The following is a 17,742-nucleotide window of genomic DNA, read 5'->3' as shown; positions in this document are numbered from 1 at the left end:
GGAGCATGCAGGCGGGGCCGGATGGTTTCACGGTCGAGTTTTAAAAGAAATATGTGGACCTGTTGGGCCCGTTGCTAGTTAGGACCTTCAATGAGGCAAGGGAGGGGGGGGGGGGCTTTGCCCCCGACGATGTCCCGAGCACTTATCTCCTTGACCCTGAAGCGGGACAAGGATCCCCTGTAGTGTGGGTCTTACAGGCCGATTTCATTGTTAAACGTAGATGCCAAGGTGCTGGCGAAGGTCTTAGCCACGAGAATTGAGGATTGTGTGCCGCAGGTGATCCACGAAGACCAGACGGGGTTCGTGAAGGGGAGGCAGTTGAACGCGAATATGCGGAGGCTCCTGAACGTTATGATGATGCCGGCGAGGGAGGGGGGAGGCGAAGATAGTAGTGGGGATGGACGCTAAGAAGGCCTTCGATAGAGTGGGGGTACTTGTGGCAGGTGCTGAAGAGGTTTGGGTTTGGGGAGGGGTTTGTCAGGTGGGTTAGGCTGTTGTACAAGGCCCCGATGGAGAGTGTGGCCACGAACAAGAGGAGGTCTGAGTACCTTTGGTTGCATCGAGGGATGAGGCAGGGGTGTCCCCTGTCCACCTTGCTCTTCGCACTGGCAATTGAACCCCTGGCTATGGCACGGAGGGAGTCGAGGAACTGGAGGGGGTTGGTGCATGGTGGGGAGGAGCATATGGTGTCGCTCTATGCGGACTTGCTGCCATATGTGGTGGACCCGGTGGGGGGAATGCCGGAGGTCATGAGGATCCTTAGGGAGTTCGGGGATTTCTCAGGGTACAAGTTCAACATTGGGAAGAGCGAGTTGTTTGTGGTTCACCCAGGGGATCAGGAGAGGGGGATTGGTGAGCTCCCTCTAAAAAGGGCAGAGAGGAGCTTCAGGTATTTGGGGGTCCAGGTGGCCAGGAGCTGGGGGGCCCTCTGTAGGCTTAATTACACGAGGCTGGTGGAGCAAATGGAGGAGGAGTTCAAGAGGTGGGCTGCGTTGCCGCTGTCACTGGCGGGTAGGGTGCAGTCAGTTAAGATGACGGTGCTCCTAAGGTTCTTGTTCCTGTTCCAGTGCCTCCCCATGTTTATCCCGAAGGCCTTCTTTAGGTGGGTCAATAGGAGCATAACGGGGTTTGTGTGGGCGCGAGGGACTCCGAGCGTGAGAAGGGTGTTCCTGGACCGGAGTAGGGATGGGGGGGCTGGCACTGCCCAACCTCTGTGGGTACTACTGGGCCGCCAATGCGGCGATGGTGCACAAGTGGGTGATGGAGAGGGAGGGGGCTGCATGGAAGAGGGTGGAGTCGGCGTCTTGTGAGGGTACGAGTCTGGAGGCGCTGGCAATGGCGCCGCTGCCGCTCCCTCCAATGAGGTATACCACGAGCCCGGTAGTGGTGGCTACCCTCAAAATCTGGGGGCAGTGGAGGCGACACAGCGGGGAAGTTGGGGCCTCGGTGTGGACCCCAATACGGGGGAACCCTCGGTTTGTCCCAGGGAGAATCGATGGAGGGTTGGGATAAGAATGTTGAGGGACCTGTTTGTGGACGGGAAGTTCGCTAGCCTGGGTGAGCTGGAGAATATGGGCTCCCCCCCAGGGAACACCTTTAGATATTTACAGGTAAGGGCGTTTGCCAGGCGGCAAGTGGTGTAATTCCCGCAGCTGCTGCCACGCACAGTACAGAACAGGGTGCTCTCGGGGGAGGGGGGGTGGGGTTGGAGTGGGGAAGATCTCGGAAAATTACCAGGTGATGCAGGAGGAGGAGGAGGCCTCGGTGGTGAAGTTGAAAGGTAAGTGGGAGGAGGAGTTGAGAGAGGAAATCGAAGAGGGGACGTGGGCAGATGCCCGAGGGAGGGTGGACTCTTCCTCTTCATGCACGAGGCTCAGCCTCATACAGTTCAAGGTGCTGCACAGGGCACACATGACCGGGACAAGGATGAGCCGGTTCTTTGGGGGTGAGGACAGGTGTGTTAGGTGCTCAGGGAGCCCAGCAAATCACACCCATATGTTCTGGGCATGCCCAGCGCTGGAGGAATTTTGGGAGGGCATAGCGAGGATGGTGTCGGGGGTGGTAGGATCCAGGATACGAGGCCCCCAAGCGTGGAATCATGGATCAACGATATGGCGGGGTTTATCAAATTGGAGAGGGTGAAATTCGCCTTAAGGGGATCGGTACAAGGATTCTTCAGGCGGTGGCAACCGTTCCTGGACTTCCTGGCAGAATGTTAGACAATGGTCAGCAGCAGCAGCAACCGGGGGGGGGGGGGGGGGGGTTCTATGTTATTTTTGTTGGTTTACACTGGGGGATCTGAGGGGGTGTATATATTTGCCATGTTTGCTTTGTGTTAATTCGGGGTGTTAATTTATTATTTATGTACAGGGGTGAGGGGGTCACGGGGGTCGTTTTACTTTGTTCTGTATTTAATTCTAATCGGTTCCTTTTTCATTCTGTTGTTGATATTTTGTGAAAACCTCAATAAAAATTATTTTTATAAAAAAAAAGTTGGTGTTCTGTTTGCCTTCAGAAATAACTCATGGTTTTCTGGCAGAAACTTCATTAACTTTTGCCTCAGCAACATTTTTCCGGTTGGTCAGTGGATATAATTCAGAGACAACAGACAGGGGTCTCCGCTCGAGATAACAACTTGTAACATTTGCAGGACATGCGTTATCCAAATGGCCTAGCGGGATGAAGCCTTCATTAAACCACCATGCTGTTTGTGACACCCATTGATTTAGGGCCTGCGATCAGGCTAACGAGGGACAGACAATTATCACAGGAGTGTTAATCCGTCAAGGCAACTGGACTGTTCCGCTTTTGATATCAGCAGAAACAGTAATTAGTGGAGGACTGTGATATCAGAGACCTGAAGTAGAATCACAGATGTAACAAAATGATCTGTCTTATAAGTGTTACAAAGAAGTAATTATTTTTGACTGTCTTAAACTCTGGAACAGCGTACACAGTACAGTATTTACAGTGCAGGAGGCCATAAGGCCCATCGAGTCTGCACCAGCCCTTGGAAAGAGCACCCTACCTAAGCCCACACCCCCACCCTATCCCCATAACCCAGTTAACCCACCCAACCATTTTGGACACAAAGGGCAATTTAGCTGGGCCAATTCACGTAACCTGCACAGCTTTGGACTGTGGGAGGAAACTGGAGCACCCGGAGGAAACCCACGCAGACACGGGGAGAAAGTGCAAACTCCACACAAACAGTGACCCAAGCCGGAAATCAATCCTGGGACCCTGGAGCTGTGAAACAACATTGCTAACCACTGTGCTACCGTGCCCCCCCCAAGTATATGGTTAACTGTAATGAACACGTTTGTCAATCATCGGTATGCACACACTGGGCACCTGCTTTTTTTTGTTTTATTTTGTAAACTTTAATTAAGGGCACACCTTGTATAATCTTTAATATAATTTGTATTATAATCTAACACAAGCATTATAAAATATTCTGTCAATTAGAAGTGGTGACCACATTATCCTTTGTATTAAAAGTAAAATGGTCGAGGGCAGCTTGCAGTAAGAAGCTAGTTGGGGCTTCATAGGAGGCAGATAGGTGATAAGGGAGAGACTGACTCTGTTTTCGAAAGAATCCAAGCTGCTGGCATTGGCAGTTATCAGAGGGGACGAACTAACAGACATCCATTCCTCTCCAATCGGGTGAAGGAGTCTCAGGCTCGCAAATATCGAGAACCGTGACCTATTACCAATTCTAATGATCACTTGGATTGGATTTGTTTATTGTCACGTGTACCGAGGTACAGTGAAAAGTATTTTTCTGCGAGCAGCTCAACAGATCATTAAGTACATGAGAAGAAAAGGGAATAAAAGAAAATACATAATAGGGCAACACAACATTTACAATGTAACTACATCATCATAGAATTTACAGTGCAGAAGGAGGCCATTCGGCCCATCGAGTCTTGGAAAGAGCACCTTACCCAAGGTCAACACCTCCACCCTATCCCCATAACCCAGTAAACCCACCCAACACTAAGGGCAATTTTGGACACGAAGGGCAATTTAGCATGGCCAATCCACCTAACCTGCACATCTTTGGACTGTGGGAGGAAACCGGAGCACCCAGAGGAAACCCACGCACACACGGGGAGGATGTGCAGACTCCGCACAGACAGTGACCCAAGCCGGAATCGAACCTGGGACCCTGGAGCTGTGAAGCAATTGTGCTATCCACAATGGTACCATGCTGCCCCACGGTAATTGCCATAAGCACTGGCATCGGATTAAGCATACAGGTTGTAGTGTTAATGAGGTCAGTCCATAAGAGGGTCATTTTGGAGTCTGGTGACTGTGGGGGAGAAGCTGTTTTTGAGTCTGTTCGTGCGTGTTCTCAGACTTCTGTATCTCCTGCCCGATGGAAGAAGTTGGAAGAGTGAGTAAGCAGGGTGGGAGGGATCTTTGATTATGCTGCCCGCTTTCCCCAGGCAGCGGGAGGAGTAGATGGAGTCAATGGATGGGAGGCAGGTTTGTGTGATGGACTGGGTGGTCTTCACGACTCTCTGAAGTTTCTTGCGGTTCTGGGCCGAGCAGTTGCCATACCAGGCTGTGATGCAGCCCGATAGGATGCTTTCTATGGTGCATCTGTAAAAAGTTGGCAAGGGTTAATGTGGACATGCCAAATTTCCTTAGTTTCCTGAAGAAGTATAGGCGCTGTTGTGCTTTCTTGGTGGTAGCGTTGACGTGGGTGGACCAGGACAGATTTTTGGAGATGTGCACCCCTAGGAATTTGAAACTGCTAACCATCTCCACCTCGGCCCCGTTGATGCTGACAGGGGTGTGCACAGTACTTTGCTTCCTGAAGTCAATTACCATCTCTTTAGTTTTGCTGGCAATGAGGGAGAGATTGTTGTCGCTACACCACTCCACTAGATTCTCTGTCTCCCTCCTGCATTCGGACTCGTCGTTATTCGAGATCCGGCCCACTATGGTCGTATCGTCAGCAAACTTGTAGATGGAGTTGGAACCAAGTTTTGCCACGCAGTCGTATGTGTACAGGGAGTAGAGTAGGGGGCTAAGTACGCAGCCTTGCGGGGCACCGGTGTTGAGGACTATTGTGGAGGAGGTGTTGTTGTTCATTCTTACTGATTGTGGTCTGTTGGTCAGAAAATCGAGGATCCAGTTGCAGAGTGGGGAGCCAAGTCCTAGGTTTTGGAGCTTCGATATGAGCTTGGCTGGGATTATGGTGTTGAAGGCGGAGCTGTAGTCAATAAATAGGAGTCTGATGTCGGAGTCCTTGTTTTCGAGATGCTCTCGGGATGAGTGTAGGGCCAGGGAAATGGTATCCGATGTGGACCGGTTGCAGCGGTATGCGAATTGCAGTGGATCAAGGCGTTCTGGGAGTATGGAGGTGATGCGCTTCATGGTCAACCTCTCGAAGCACTTCATTACGACTGGAGTCAGGGCCACTGGTCGGTAGTCATTGAGTCACGTTGCCTGGTTCTTCTTTGGTACCGGTCTGATGGTGGTCTTCTTGAAGCAGGTGGGGACCTCGGAGCGGAGTAGGGACAGGTTAAAGATGTCCGTGAATACCTCTGCCAGCTGGTCCGCGCAGGCTCTGAGTGCACAACCAGGGATCCCGTCTGGGCCCGTCACCTTCCGTGGGTTCACTTTCAGGAAGGCCATTCTGACGTCGGAAACTGTGATGGTGGGTATGGGTGAATTATGGACTGCTGGGGCACTCGACAGCGGATTGTTGGTTACCTGCTCGAACCGAGCATAGAATGCATTGAGTTCATCGGGGAGGGGTGCGCTGCTGCCAGAGATACTGTTCGGCTTCGGTTTGTAACCCGTTATGTTGTTTAGTCCTTGCCACAACTGCTGAGAGTCTGTCTGTGACTCTAGCTTGGTTTGATATTCTCTCTTGGCATCTCGGATGGCTTTGCGGAGGTCGTACCTGGATTTCTTGCGTAGGTCAGGGTCGTCTGTCTTGAACGCCTCAGATCGGTCCTTCAGTAGGGAGTCAATCTCGTGATTGAGCCATGGTTTCCGGTTGGGGAACGCACGTACTGCTTTCTTTGGCACGCAGTCGTCCACGCATTTGCTGATGAAGTCTGTGACGGTGGTGGCATACTCATTTAAATTGGTCGCTGAGTTGTTAAATATGGACCAGTCCACTGTCTCTAAGCAGTCACGTAAGAGCTCTTCTGTCTCCTCGGACCAGCACTGCACAACATTCTTAGCTGGATTCTCCCGCTTGGGTTTCTGCTTGTCTGCCGGGAGAAGGAGCGCCGTCTTATGGTCTGATTTCCCAAAGTGCGTTCGGGGGATGGAACGGTAAGCGCCCTTGATTTTTGAGTAGCAGTGGTCAAGAGTGTTGTCGCCTCTGGTGGGACAGATGTGCTGGTGGAATTTTGGCAGTACACTCTTGAGGTTGGCCTTGTTGAAGTCTCCGGCCATGATGAACAAGGCCTCCGGGTGTTCTGTTTCGTAGTTGTTTATTACTGTGTATAGTTCGTCCAGCGCCTTCCTCACTTCTGCCTGGGGTGGGATGTAGACCGCCGTGATGATGGCTGAAGTGAACTCACGTGGAAGATAATATGGGCGGCACTTCACGGTCAGGTATTCCAGGTCTAGGGAGCAGTAGGTCGCCAGAATCGCCACATCCAAGCACCAGGGAGACTCCTCAGATATTAAGGATAACAGCGTCACTCTGGAGATCTTGAATAAACAATAGTTGTTTGGTAAGTGCTAATCTACAGAATATTGGGAGGAGCAAAGAGGAGTGATGACTGTCTAAAAATGTACATAACTTGTGCCCTCACTTCTGTAGGCTGAGCCGAGTTCTGTCTGACTTCTTATATGGAGGTTAAGGCAGATCTGGTCTGCTGGCTGTGTTTGCAATCTTTAATAAATCATATGAAGTGAATTCGAGGCTTGATCCTTGTCTACTAGAACAAGAAGAAAATTACAGCACTGAACAGGCCCTTCGGTCCTCCCAGCCTGCGCCGATCCAGATCCTTTATCTAAACCTGTCGCCTATTTTCCAAGGATCTACATCCCTCTGTTCCCCGCCCGTTCATATATCGGTCTAGATGCATCTTAAATGATGCTATCGTGCCCGCCTCTCCACTGGCAAAGCATTCCAGGCACCCACTACCCTCGGCGTAAAAAACTTTCCATGCACATCTCCCTTAAACTTTCCCCCTCTCACCTTGAAATTGTGACCCCTTGTAATTGACACCCCCACTCTTGGAAAAACTTGTTGCTATCCACCCTGTCCATATCTCCCATAATGTACTCATTAAGAATTTCACCCATTTCCTCTGACTCCACGCATAAATTCCTTCTTTTGTCTTTGAGTGGGCCAATCCTTTCTCTAGTTACCCTCTTTCTCCTTATAAACGAATAAAAGGCTTTGGGATTTTCCTTAACCCTGTTCGCCAAATATATTTCATGACCCCTTTTAGCCCTCTTTATTGCGCGTTTAAGATTTGTCCTACTTTCCCAATATTCCTTCAAACCTTCATCAGTTTTAAGTCGCCTAGATCTTATGTATGCTTCCTTTTTCATCTTAGCTGGTCTCACAATTCCACCCGTCATCCATGGTTCCCTAATCTTGCCATTTCTATCCCTCATTTTCACAGGGACATGTCTGTCCTGCACTCTAATCAACCTTTCCTTAAAAGACTCCCACATTTCAAATGTGGATTTACCATTAAACAGCTGCGCCCAATCCACATTCCCTAACGCCTGGCGAATTTTGTTACACTTGGCCTTTCCCCAATTTAGCACTCTTCCTTTAGGACCACTCTCGTCTTTGCCCACTGTAGAAGCCAGGTATTTCGAATACAACTAGTATAGGTGAAAGATAGCTGTTTAAGCATAAATATTAAGCCCTAGTTTTAAATACTCATTTAAAAATGAGAATTTCAGCACAGAAATTCAGGTCTTCAACAGATACATGAAACAGCATAAAATTTCATCATAGATTAAAACAGCACAGTTGCAAGACAATTTGACACTGCTTGTGCTAATTGTCAAGGACAAGGACTGAGTTCCATGGCAACGAGGTGGCAGGAGTCCAATGCAGTTTGTAAGAGCATTGAATCATATATATATTTTACTCAATATTTCTCGATATGAAGTCTCCATTGTTACATTAGCCAAGCTAGCTTAAAACCAGTCTATTGCTGGTAAAGATTAGCAGAATATCACATTCCATAACACGTAGACATGAAACAATTAAAAGTTAATGTTGCACATTAAAGATGGACGGCTTGCCATCAAATCAAATGTGTTTGAGTCTAACCCAAACCAATTAGGATTATATTGGTGTGATTAGATGACTTAAGACAGATATGAAAGTGTATAACTGAAAAGTTTCCACCCGCCATTTTAGTCTATTCTTTAATAGTTGTCTTTTTCGGAGTGTTGTCTGTCCTTAATTGCGGTCTTTAATTCTCTTAGTCTTTCTGTAGTGTCTTTCTGTTAGTCTTTGTGTTGTGTTGTCTTTCAGTCAGTCTGTGTCAGTGATGGAGTGTACTTTTGACTTTGAGTTTAGCTGAAGATTAGCTCTCTCTCTCTTCATGTTTCATTTCCAGACTTTGATCTTTTACTTTCGAGCTGTCTGCCTAAGCAAAAAAGGTAATGTCTGTAATTCTCTGAAAGCTTCGAATTGCCTTTTAAATGACTTTCAAATTGTAATCAAGCGACTACAAATAAAACAATTCTTTTTGGCACCTGAGAAGTTTTAACTGCAAAGTTCTGCTGAGTCCCAGTATTCGCAAAGTGCTACTGGTAACCGTATAGTGGAAATAATATAAATTCCTTCAACGTTACACAGTCGAATAATACTAGGAATCCAACAACTTGGCATAGTCTAGAAATATTACAAATCTTACAACTTGTCGTATTGCGCCAGGACTTTGATTCATCAACTAAGCTTCCCCCAACTTGGCGTAGTTCGGCAGGTTAAGATTCCTTTCAAATTAAAGATTCCTACACCATGATTATTCTAAAACTTACGGAATTGTGATCGCTATTCCCAAAGTAATCACTGACTGAAACTTCAACCACCTGGCTGGGATCATTCCCCAATACCAGGTCCAGTATGGCCCCTTCCCGAGTTGGACTATTTACATACTGCTCTAAAAAACTCTCCTGGATGCTCCTTACAAATTCTGCTCCATCTACGCCTCCAACACCACACGAGTCCCATTCAATGTTGGGGAAGTTAAAATCTCCCATCACAACCACCCTATTGCTCCTACATTTTTCTATAATCTGTCTACATATTTGTACCTCTACTTCACGCTCGCTTTTGGGAGGCCTGTAGTTAAGTCCCAACAATGTTACTGCACCCTTCCTATTTCTTAGCTCTACCCATATTGCCTTAGTGCTCGAATCCTCCATAGTGCCCTCCTTAAATCACAGCTGTGATATCATGTCTGACCAGTAATGCAACTCCTCCACCCCTTTTACCTCCCTCTCTATCCCTCCTGAAGCATCTATACCCTGGGATATTTAGTTGCCAATCTTGCCCTTCCCTCAACCAAGTCTCAGTAATACCAATAACAAAATATTCCCAGGTACAAATCCAAGCCCTAAGTTCATCACACAGATGCACCTCAGACCACCTGTCCCTTTGCGTTCATCATCTCTTCCCTGTCTACTCTTCCCCTTAGTCACAATGAGTTAATTATCTAGTATTTAGTATTCCAAGTCTAACAATGGTCTCTCCCCAGTGTGAACTCGTTGATGCTTTTGCAGGTTGAATGAATGACTGAATCCCTTCCCACACTGAGAGCAGGTGAACATCCGCTCCCCAGTGTGAACTTGCTGGTGTGTCTGCAGGTTGAAGAAATCAATGATTCCCTTCCCAGACCGAGAGCAGGTGAATGTTTCTACCCAGTGTGAACTCGCTGGTGTGAATGCAGGCTGAATAACCGAGTGAATCCCTTCCCACACTGAGAACAGGTGAATGGCCTCTCCCCAGTGTGAACCCGCTGGTGTGAATGCAGGCTGAATAACCGAGTGAATCCCTTCCCACACTGAGAACAGGTGAATGGCCTCTCCCCAGTGTGAACCCGCTGGTGTGAATGCAGGCTGAATAACCGAGTGAATGTCTTCCCACACTGAGAGCAGGTGAATGGCCTCTCCCCAGTGTGAACTCGCTGGTGAGCCTGGAGGCTGGATAACTGAGTGAATCCCTTCCCACACCGAGAGCAGGTGAATGGCCTCTCCCCAGTGTGAACTCGCTGGTGTATCCGCAGGGTGGATGAATCATTAAATCTCTTTCTGCATTGAGGGCAGGTGAACGGCCTCTCCCCAGTGTGAATTCGCTGATGTCTCTGCAGGGCGGATGAATCAATGAATCCCTTCTCACACTGAGAGCAGGTGAAAAGCCTCACCCCAGTATGAATTTGGTGGTGTCTCTGCAGGTGAGATAACCAAGTGAATGCCTTCCCACACTGAGAGCAGGTGAACAACCTCTCCCCACTGTGAAGTTGCTGATGTTTCTGCAGGGTGGAAAGATCAATGAATCCTTTCCCACACTGAGTGCAGGTAAACGGCCTCTCAGTGTGAACTCGCTGGTGTGACTGCAGGGTGAATAACTGTGCGAATCCCTTCCCACATACAGAGCAGGTGAACGGCCTCTCCCCAGTGTGACTGCGTCGATGAATCTCCAGCTTAGATGGGAAGCTGTATCCCTTCCCACAGTCCTCACATTTCCACGGTTTCTCCATGTTTTTGGTCTCCTTGTGTCTCTGCAGATTGACAATCAGTGGAAACGTTATCTACACACAGAATATATGCTCTGTCACTCCTCACTATGATTGATGTGATGTTTTTCCAGGCTGTGTAACTGGTTTAAGCTCTTTCAAGTCAGTTCACTGGAACACTCTCACTCGGGTGTGTGTTGTGTGGGTCTCGGTGCTTTTCCAGTCACACTCACATTTAAAATGTTTTGAAGCCGACATACTGAGCCTACATACTGGACAAACATTTCTCCTTCTCGCCGATGATTTTCAGAGTCCGATGATATTCAAGTCAGAGGTATCGAGTGACTTTGTCATATCGAGACGTGACATTTGAGCTCTCGGTTTGTAATTCCTCCTCTTCCAATATCCTTTAAAAACAATTTACAAAAGTCATCATTGTTAATACAGGTAGCAATTCAGAACTGACAATTCTAGTTCCTGTGGAACATTATTTCCTCTCTCGTTCTCCAAAAGCTGTAAATCTCCACCCCACACACTCTGCCTCCATTCTCACTCTGCTGTATCTAATATTCACCCTCCCAATTCTCCTGATTCATGTTGATTGGCACTACTTTGAACCCCCCAACATCTGGCCTGGGCATGTGAAATCCTACCAACTGTTCTAGCTTCAGACAATTCACCTGAACATAGAACATTACAGCGCAGTACAGGCCCTTCGGCCCTCGATGTTGCGCCGACCTCTGAAACTACTCTAAAGCCCATCCACACTATTCCCTTATCATCCATATGTTTATCCAATGACCATTTAAATGCCCTTCATGTTGGCGGGTCCACTACTGTTGCAGGCAGGGCATTCCATGCCCTTACTATTCTCGGAGTAAAGAACCTACCTCTGACATCTGTCCTATATCTATCTCCCCTCAATTTAAAGCTATGTCCCCTCGTGCTAGACATCACCATCCGAGAAAAAAGGCTCTCACTGTCCACCCTATTTAATCCTCTGATCATCTTGTATGCCCCAATTAAGTCACCTCTTAACCTTCTTCTCGCTAATGAAAACAGCCTCAAGTCCCTCAGCCTTCCCTCGTAAGATCTTCCCTCCATACCAGGCAACATTCTGGTAAATCCCCTCTGTACCCTTTCCAATGCTTCCACATTTCCACATCCTTCCTATGATGCGGCGACCAGAACTGTACGCAATACTCCAAATGCGGCCGCACCAGAGTTTTGTACAGCTGCAACATGACCTCATGGCTCCGAAACTCAATCCCTCTACCAATAAAAGCTAACACACCGTATGCCTTCTTAACAACCCTATCAACCTGGGTGGCAACTTTCAGGGATCTATGTACATGGACACCGAGATCTCTGCTCATCCACACTACCAAGAATCTTACCATTAGCCCAGCACTCGGTCTTCCTGTTATTCCTTCCAAAATGAATCATCTCACACTTTTCTGCATTAAACTCCATATTTCACCTCTCAGCCCAGCTCTGCAGCTTATCCATGTCCCTCTGTAACTTGTAACATCCTTCCGCACTGTCCACAACTCCACCGACTTTAGTGTCATCTGCAAATTTACGCTCCCATCCTTCTACGCCCTCCTCCAGGTCATTTATAAAAATGACAAACAGCAGTGGCCCCAAAACAGATCCTTGTGGTACACCACTAGTAACTGGACTCCAGTCTGAACATTTCCCATCAGCCACCACCCTTTGTCTTCTTCCAACTAGCCAATTTCTGATCCAAACTGCTAAATCACCCTGAATCCCATGCCTCTGTATTTTCTGCAATAGCCTACCGTGGGGAACCTTATCAAACGCTTTACTGAAATCCATATACACCACATCAACTGCTTTACCCTTGTCCACCTGTTTGGTCACCTTCTCAAAGAACTCAATAAGGTTTGTGAGGCACGGCCTACCCTTCACAAAACCGTGTTGACTATCTCTAATCAAATTATTCCTTTCCAGATGATTATACATCCTATCTCTTATAAACCTTTCCAAGACTTTGCCCCACAACAGAAGTAAGGCTCACTGGTCTATAGTTACCGGGGTTGTCTCTACTCCCCTTCTTGAACAAGGGGACAACATTTTCTATCCTCCAGTCTTCTGGAACTATTCCTGTACACAATGACGACATAAAGATCAAAGCAAAAGGCTCCGCAATCTCCTCCCTAGCTTCCCAGAGAATCCTACGATAAATCCCATCCGGCCCAAGGGACTTATCTATTTTCACACTTTCCAGAATTGCTAACACCTCCTCCTTATGAACCTTAAGTCTAGTAGCCTGAATCTCAGTATTCTCCTCGACATCGTTGTCTTTTTCCTGTGTGAATACTGACGAAAAATATTCATTTAGCACCTCTCCTATCTCCTCGGACTCCACGCACAACTTCCCACTACTATCCTTGACTGGCCCTACACTTACCCTAGTCATTCTTTTATTCCTGACATATCTATAGAAAGCTTTAGGGTTATCCTTGATCCTACCTGCCAAAGACTTCTCATGCCCCCTCCTGGCTCTTCTTAGCTCTTTAGGTCCTTCCTAGCTAACTTGTAACTCTCGAGCGCCCGAACTGAACCTTCACGTCTCATCTTTACATAAGCCTCCTTCTTCCTCTTGACAAGTGATTCAACTACTTTAGTAAACCACGGTTCCCTCGCTCGACCGTTTCCTCCCTGCCTGACAGGAACATACTTATCAAGGACACCCAGTAGCTGTTCCTTGAACAAGCTCCATGTTTCAATTGTGCCCATCCCCTGCAGTTTCACTCCCCATCCTATGCATCCTAAGTCATGCCTCATCGCTTCATAATTGCCTTTCCCCCAGCTATAACTCTTGCCCTGAGGTATATACCTATCCCTTTCCATCGCTCATAACCTGTGATTATCCCTCTCTCCAGTCGCACCATCTGGACCTGTAAAGACTTCATTACCTGCAAAGACTCATATTCAAAGTATCATCTTGCATCATTGGCTGTGAATGTGTAAGCTAACTCTTCACCGACAGAAACTCAGCACCCATGGACCAGTTGAACCAGGAACATTCCTCGTCACAATGGACGTCTCGGCACTCTACACCAGCATCCCCCATGACGACGGCATTGCTGCAACAGCCACAGTACTCAACACCGACAACTGCCAATCTCCAGACGCAATTCTGCAACTCATCCACTTCATTCTGGATCACAACATCTTCACCTTCGACAACAAGTTCTTCATCCAGACGCACGGAACAGCCATGGGAACCAAATTCGCACCCCAATACGGCAACACCTTCATGCACAAGTTTGAACAAGACCTACTCACCGCACAGGTCCTTCAACCGACGTTATACACCTGATACATCGATGACATTTCTTTCCTTTGGACCCACGGCGAATAATCACTGAAACGACTACACGATGACATCAATAAGTTCCATCCAACCATGAGATTCACCATGGACTACTCTCCAAAATCAGTTGCATTCTTGGAAACACTCGTCTCCATCAAGGACGGTCACCTCAGCACTTTGCTTTACCGCAAGCCCACGGATAACCTCACGATGCTCCACTTATCCAGCTTCCACCCTAAACACATTAAGGAAGCCATCCCCTATGGACAAGCTCTCCGTATACACAGGATCTGCTCAGACGAGGAGGAGCGTAACAGACATCTACAGATGTTGAAAGATGCCCTCGTACGAACGGGATATGGCGCTCGACTCATCGATCGACAGTTCCAACGCGCCACAGCAAAAAACCGCACCGACCTCCTCAGAAGAAAAACATGGGACACAACCGACAGAATACCCTTCGTCGTCCAGTACTTTCCCGGAGCGGAGAAACTACAACATCTTCTTCACAGCCTTCAACACGTCATCGATGAAGATGAACATTTTGCCAAGGTCATCCCCACACCCCCACTACCTGCCTTCAAACAACCGCGCAACCTCAAAGAAACCATTGTTTGCAGCAAACTACCCAGCCTTCAGAACAGTGACCACGACACCACACAACCCTGCCATGGCAATCTCTGCAAGACGTGCCAGATCATCGACATGGATACCACCATTACACGTGAGAACACCACCCACTAGGTACGCGGTACATACTCGTGCGACTCGGCCAACGTTGTCTACCTCATACGCTGTAGGAAAGGATGTCCCGAAGCATGGTACATTGCCGAGACTATGCAGACGCTGCGACAACGAATGAACGGACATCGCGCGACAATCACCAGGCAGGAATGTTCCCTTCCTGTCGGGGAACACTTCAGCAGAAGGGCATTCAGCCTCCCATCTCCAGGTAAGCGTTCTCCAAGGCGGCCTTCAGGACGGTAGCCTTGTGGATAGCACAATTGCTTCACAGCTTCAGGGTCCCAGGTTCGATTCCGGCTTGGGTCACTGTCTGTGCGGAGTCTGCACATCCTCCCAGTGTGTGCGTGGGTTTCCTCCGGGTGCTCCGGTTTCCTCCCACAGTCCAAAGATGTGCAGGTTAGGTGGATTGGCCATGATAAATTGCCCTTAGTGTCCAAAATTGCCCTTAGTGTTGGGTGGGGTTACTAGGTTATGGGCATGGGGTGGCGGTGTTGACCTTGGGTAGGGTGCTCTTTCCAGGAGCCGGTGCAGACTCGATGGGCCGAATGGCCTCCTTCTGCACTGTAAATTCTATGTATCTATATACATGTAACGCAGAATCGCTGAGCAGAAACTTATAGCCAAGTTCCGCACACATGAGTGCGGCCTCAACCGGGACCTGGGATTCATGTCGCACTACATTCATCCCCCACCATCAGGCCTGCAAAATCCTACCAACTATCCTGGCTTGACACAATTCACACCTCTTTAACCTGGGGTTACCCCATCTCTGGATCTGTAAAGATTTAATCACCTGCTAATGGTCGCATTCCAAGCATTGTCTGGCATCTTTAAATCTGTCTATAGATATGTTTCTGGAACATACCTCTTCATTCACCTGAGGAATGAGCAGCGCTCCGAAAGCTAGTGTTTGAAACAAACCTGTTGGACTTTAACCTGTTGTTGTCAGACTTCCGGAGCCCAGTCCCAGTCGGCATCTCCACATTCTGAACAATGGGGAACAAGCTCCTCCCACTCACTGAAACATCGCCCCGACAAAGATGACAACCGCGCATGCGCGCTGATGCAGATCCCATAAAGATGGCGGCCGTTAACTCGAGCTGAATATGAGGATCCGCAGCCCCGCTCGGTACAAACTGGGTCCCGTAATCTTTTCGAGATTTGCGGCTTGCAAAAGTTTTACACAACGTTTCCGCCCACTCTCGCGATCTCTCGCTTCCTCCACATTGTGAAACGCCTATTACCAATTTCGGATCTGGAGACACAGTCTTTCTTCCATCGCCATTACCCACACTGCGCATGCTTCAAACAGCGGACCCACCCCTCATTCACTCCGATTGGTTGGAGGACCAGCGGCTGGGTGGGTCCTGCAGTCCCGCCCCTCCTCTTCTTATTGGTCTGGAGCTGCCATCAATCACCCGGACATTGTGACGGTTGCAGACGGTGAGAGCGGCCACAGGCTCAGGCTGACTCGCTGATTGATCAATAATAACATTGTTTCACATTCGGCTCTGGGGCCGCATTCGGGATTTGTAAACCGCGACCCCCGACACTGACCTCTCACCTGACACCTCACAATGCCCAGGCAATGGTTGACGAACAATCGGAGGAGAAGGGGATTGATTGGAGGACCGGATGGGAGTGGCTAGTCCTCCAACCAATCAGTGAATGAAGGGCGGGGCTCTCGGGGTGCCGGATCTTCACAGAATAAGCAACCGCGCAGGCGCACGTGGCAACTCAAACTAAGAAAGGTTCCTCTCTTCAATTTGTGACCTGGATGCATAGTGATGATTTTTGTAAACAGAGATTACAGCTATCGGGCAAAAATTAAACAGATTGAGCCTTATTTTCTTGAGAAAACAAATCACTCAGTAGTGACCTGATACAAGTCTTTAAAATGATCTGTGGGTTGGACAGGGGAGAGGTGGGGCGGATGCTGCCAATTGTAAAGGAGTCGAAAACTGGGAGCCAGGAAAAACATGGGCGGCACCATGTCATAGAATTTACAGTGCAGAAGGAGGCCATTCAGCCCATCGAGTCTGCACTGGCCCTTGGAAAGAGCACCCTACTTAAGCCCCACACCTCCACTTTATCCCCTTTATCCCGGGAACCCAGTAACCCCACCTAACCATTTTGGACACGAAGGGGAATTTAGAATGGCCAATCCACCTAACCTGCACATCTTTGGACAGTGGGAGGAAACCGGAGCACCCGGAGGAAACCCACGCAGACACGGGGAGGACATGCAGACTCCGCACAGACAGTGACACAAGGCGGGAATCGAACCTGGGACCCTGGAGCTGTGAAGCAACTGTGATAACCACTATGCAATCGTGCTGCCCCTATGCTACTGTGTAGCACAGTGGTTAGCACTGAGAAATAGTAAGGGATTTGCCAGTTTTGTGCTTGACATTCAGGCGGCTGACAAGCACTGTTGCCTCACAGTGCCAGGGTCCCCGTTGCCTCACAGCACCAGTCGATTCCCGGCTTGGGTCACTGGCTGTGCGGAGTCTGCATGTTCTCCCCGTGTCTGCGTGGGTTTTCTACGAGTGCTCGGGGTTCCTCCCACAAGTCCTGAAAGATGTGCTTGTTCGGTGAATTGGTGAATAGTGGCTGGTTTAGCTCACTGGGCTAAATCGCTGGCTTTTAAAGCAGGCCAGCAGCACGGTTCAATTCCCGTACCAGCCTCCCCGAACCGGCGCTGGAATGTGGCGACTAGGGGCTTTTCACAGTAACTTCATTGAAGCCTACTCGTGACAATAAACGATTTTCATTTTCATCCTGAATTCTCCCTCAGTGTCCCCGAACAGGCACCGGAGTGTGGCGACTGGGGCTTTTCACAGTAACTTCATTGTAATGTTAATGTAAGCCTACTTGTGACAATAATAAAGATTATTATTATAAACTAGGTCATAAATACAAGAGAGTTACTATTAAGAGGGAGATATAGACACATTTCTTCATTCA

The 17,742-nt window shown here is 48.5% G+C and overlaps 1 protein-coding gene across 6 annotated transcripts; it reads right to left on the bottom strand.

The window, feature by feature from the left end:
- Window positions 1–3,725: 3,725 nt before the first annotated feature.
- On the bottom strand, window positions 3,726–16,108 carry LOC140418951 (uncharacterized). 6 transcript variants are annotated; one of them, XM_072502630.1, is made up of 3 exons: window positions 15,697–16,108; window positions 10,922–11,095; window positions 3,726–6,684 (listed from the first exon to the last, which is right to left on the bottom strand). In XM_072502630.1, the coding sequence occupies exons 2-3, from the start codon at window positions 10,970–10,972 to the stop codon at window positions 5,452–5,454; spliced, it is 1,284 nt and encodes a 427-aa protein (XP_072358731.1). In that variant the 5' UTR covers window positions 10,973–11,095; window positions 15,697–16,108; the 3' UTR covers window positions 3,726–5,451. The 6 variants fall into 6 exon arrangements, with proteins under 6 accessions (XP_072358731.1, XP_072358726.1, XP_072358729.1 ...); XM_072502625.1 differs by having other exon boundaries at window positions 10,377–11,095; window positions 15,697–16,107; XM_072502628.1 differs by having other exon boundaries at window positions 10,377–11,095; window positions 16,020–16,096.
- Window positions 16,109–17,742: the final 1,634 nt, after the last annotated feature.

The sequence above is a fragment of the Scyliorhinus torazame genome, chromosome 5 (genome assembly GCF_047496885.1).
Source record: "Scyliorhinus torazame isolate Kashiwa2021f chromosome 5, sScyTor2.1, whole genome shotgun sequence".
Taxonomy (NCBI): domain Eukaryota; kingdom Metazoa; phylum Chordata; class Chondrichthyes; order Carcharhiniformes; family Scyliorhinidae; genus Scyliorhinus; species Scyliorhinus torazame.
Note: the sequence above shows the minus strand (reverse complement) of the source record. Positions and strands in the feature narration are given on the sequence as shown.

Coding starts and splice junctions, on each gene's coding strand:
- LOC140418951 (XM_072502625.1), bottom strand. CDS start 10,712: ATGGAGAAACCGTGGAAATGTGAGGACTGTGGGAAGGGATACAGCTTC. Junction 6,685..10,376: donor ACCACCAAATTCATACTGGG/GTGAGGCTTTTC, acceptor TGTTTATTCAAG/ATCTCCAGAGTGACGCTGTT.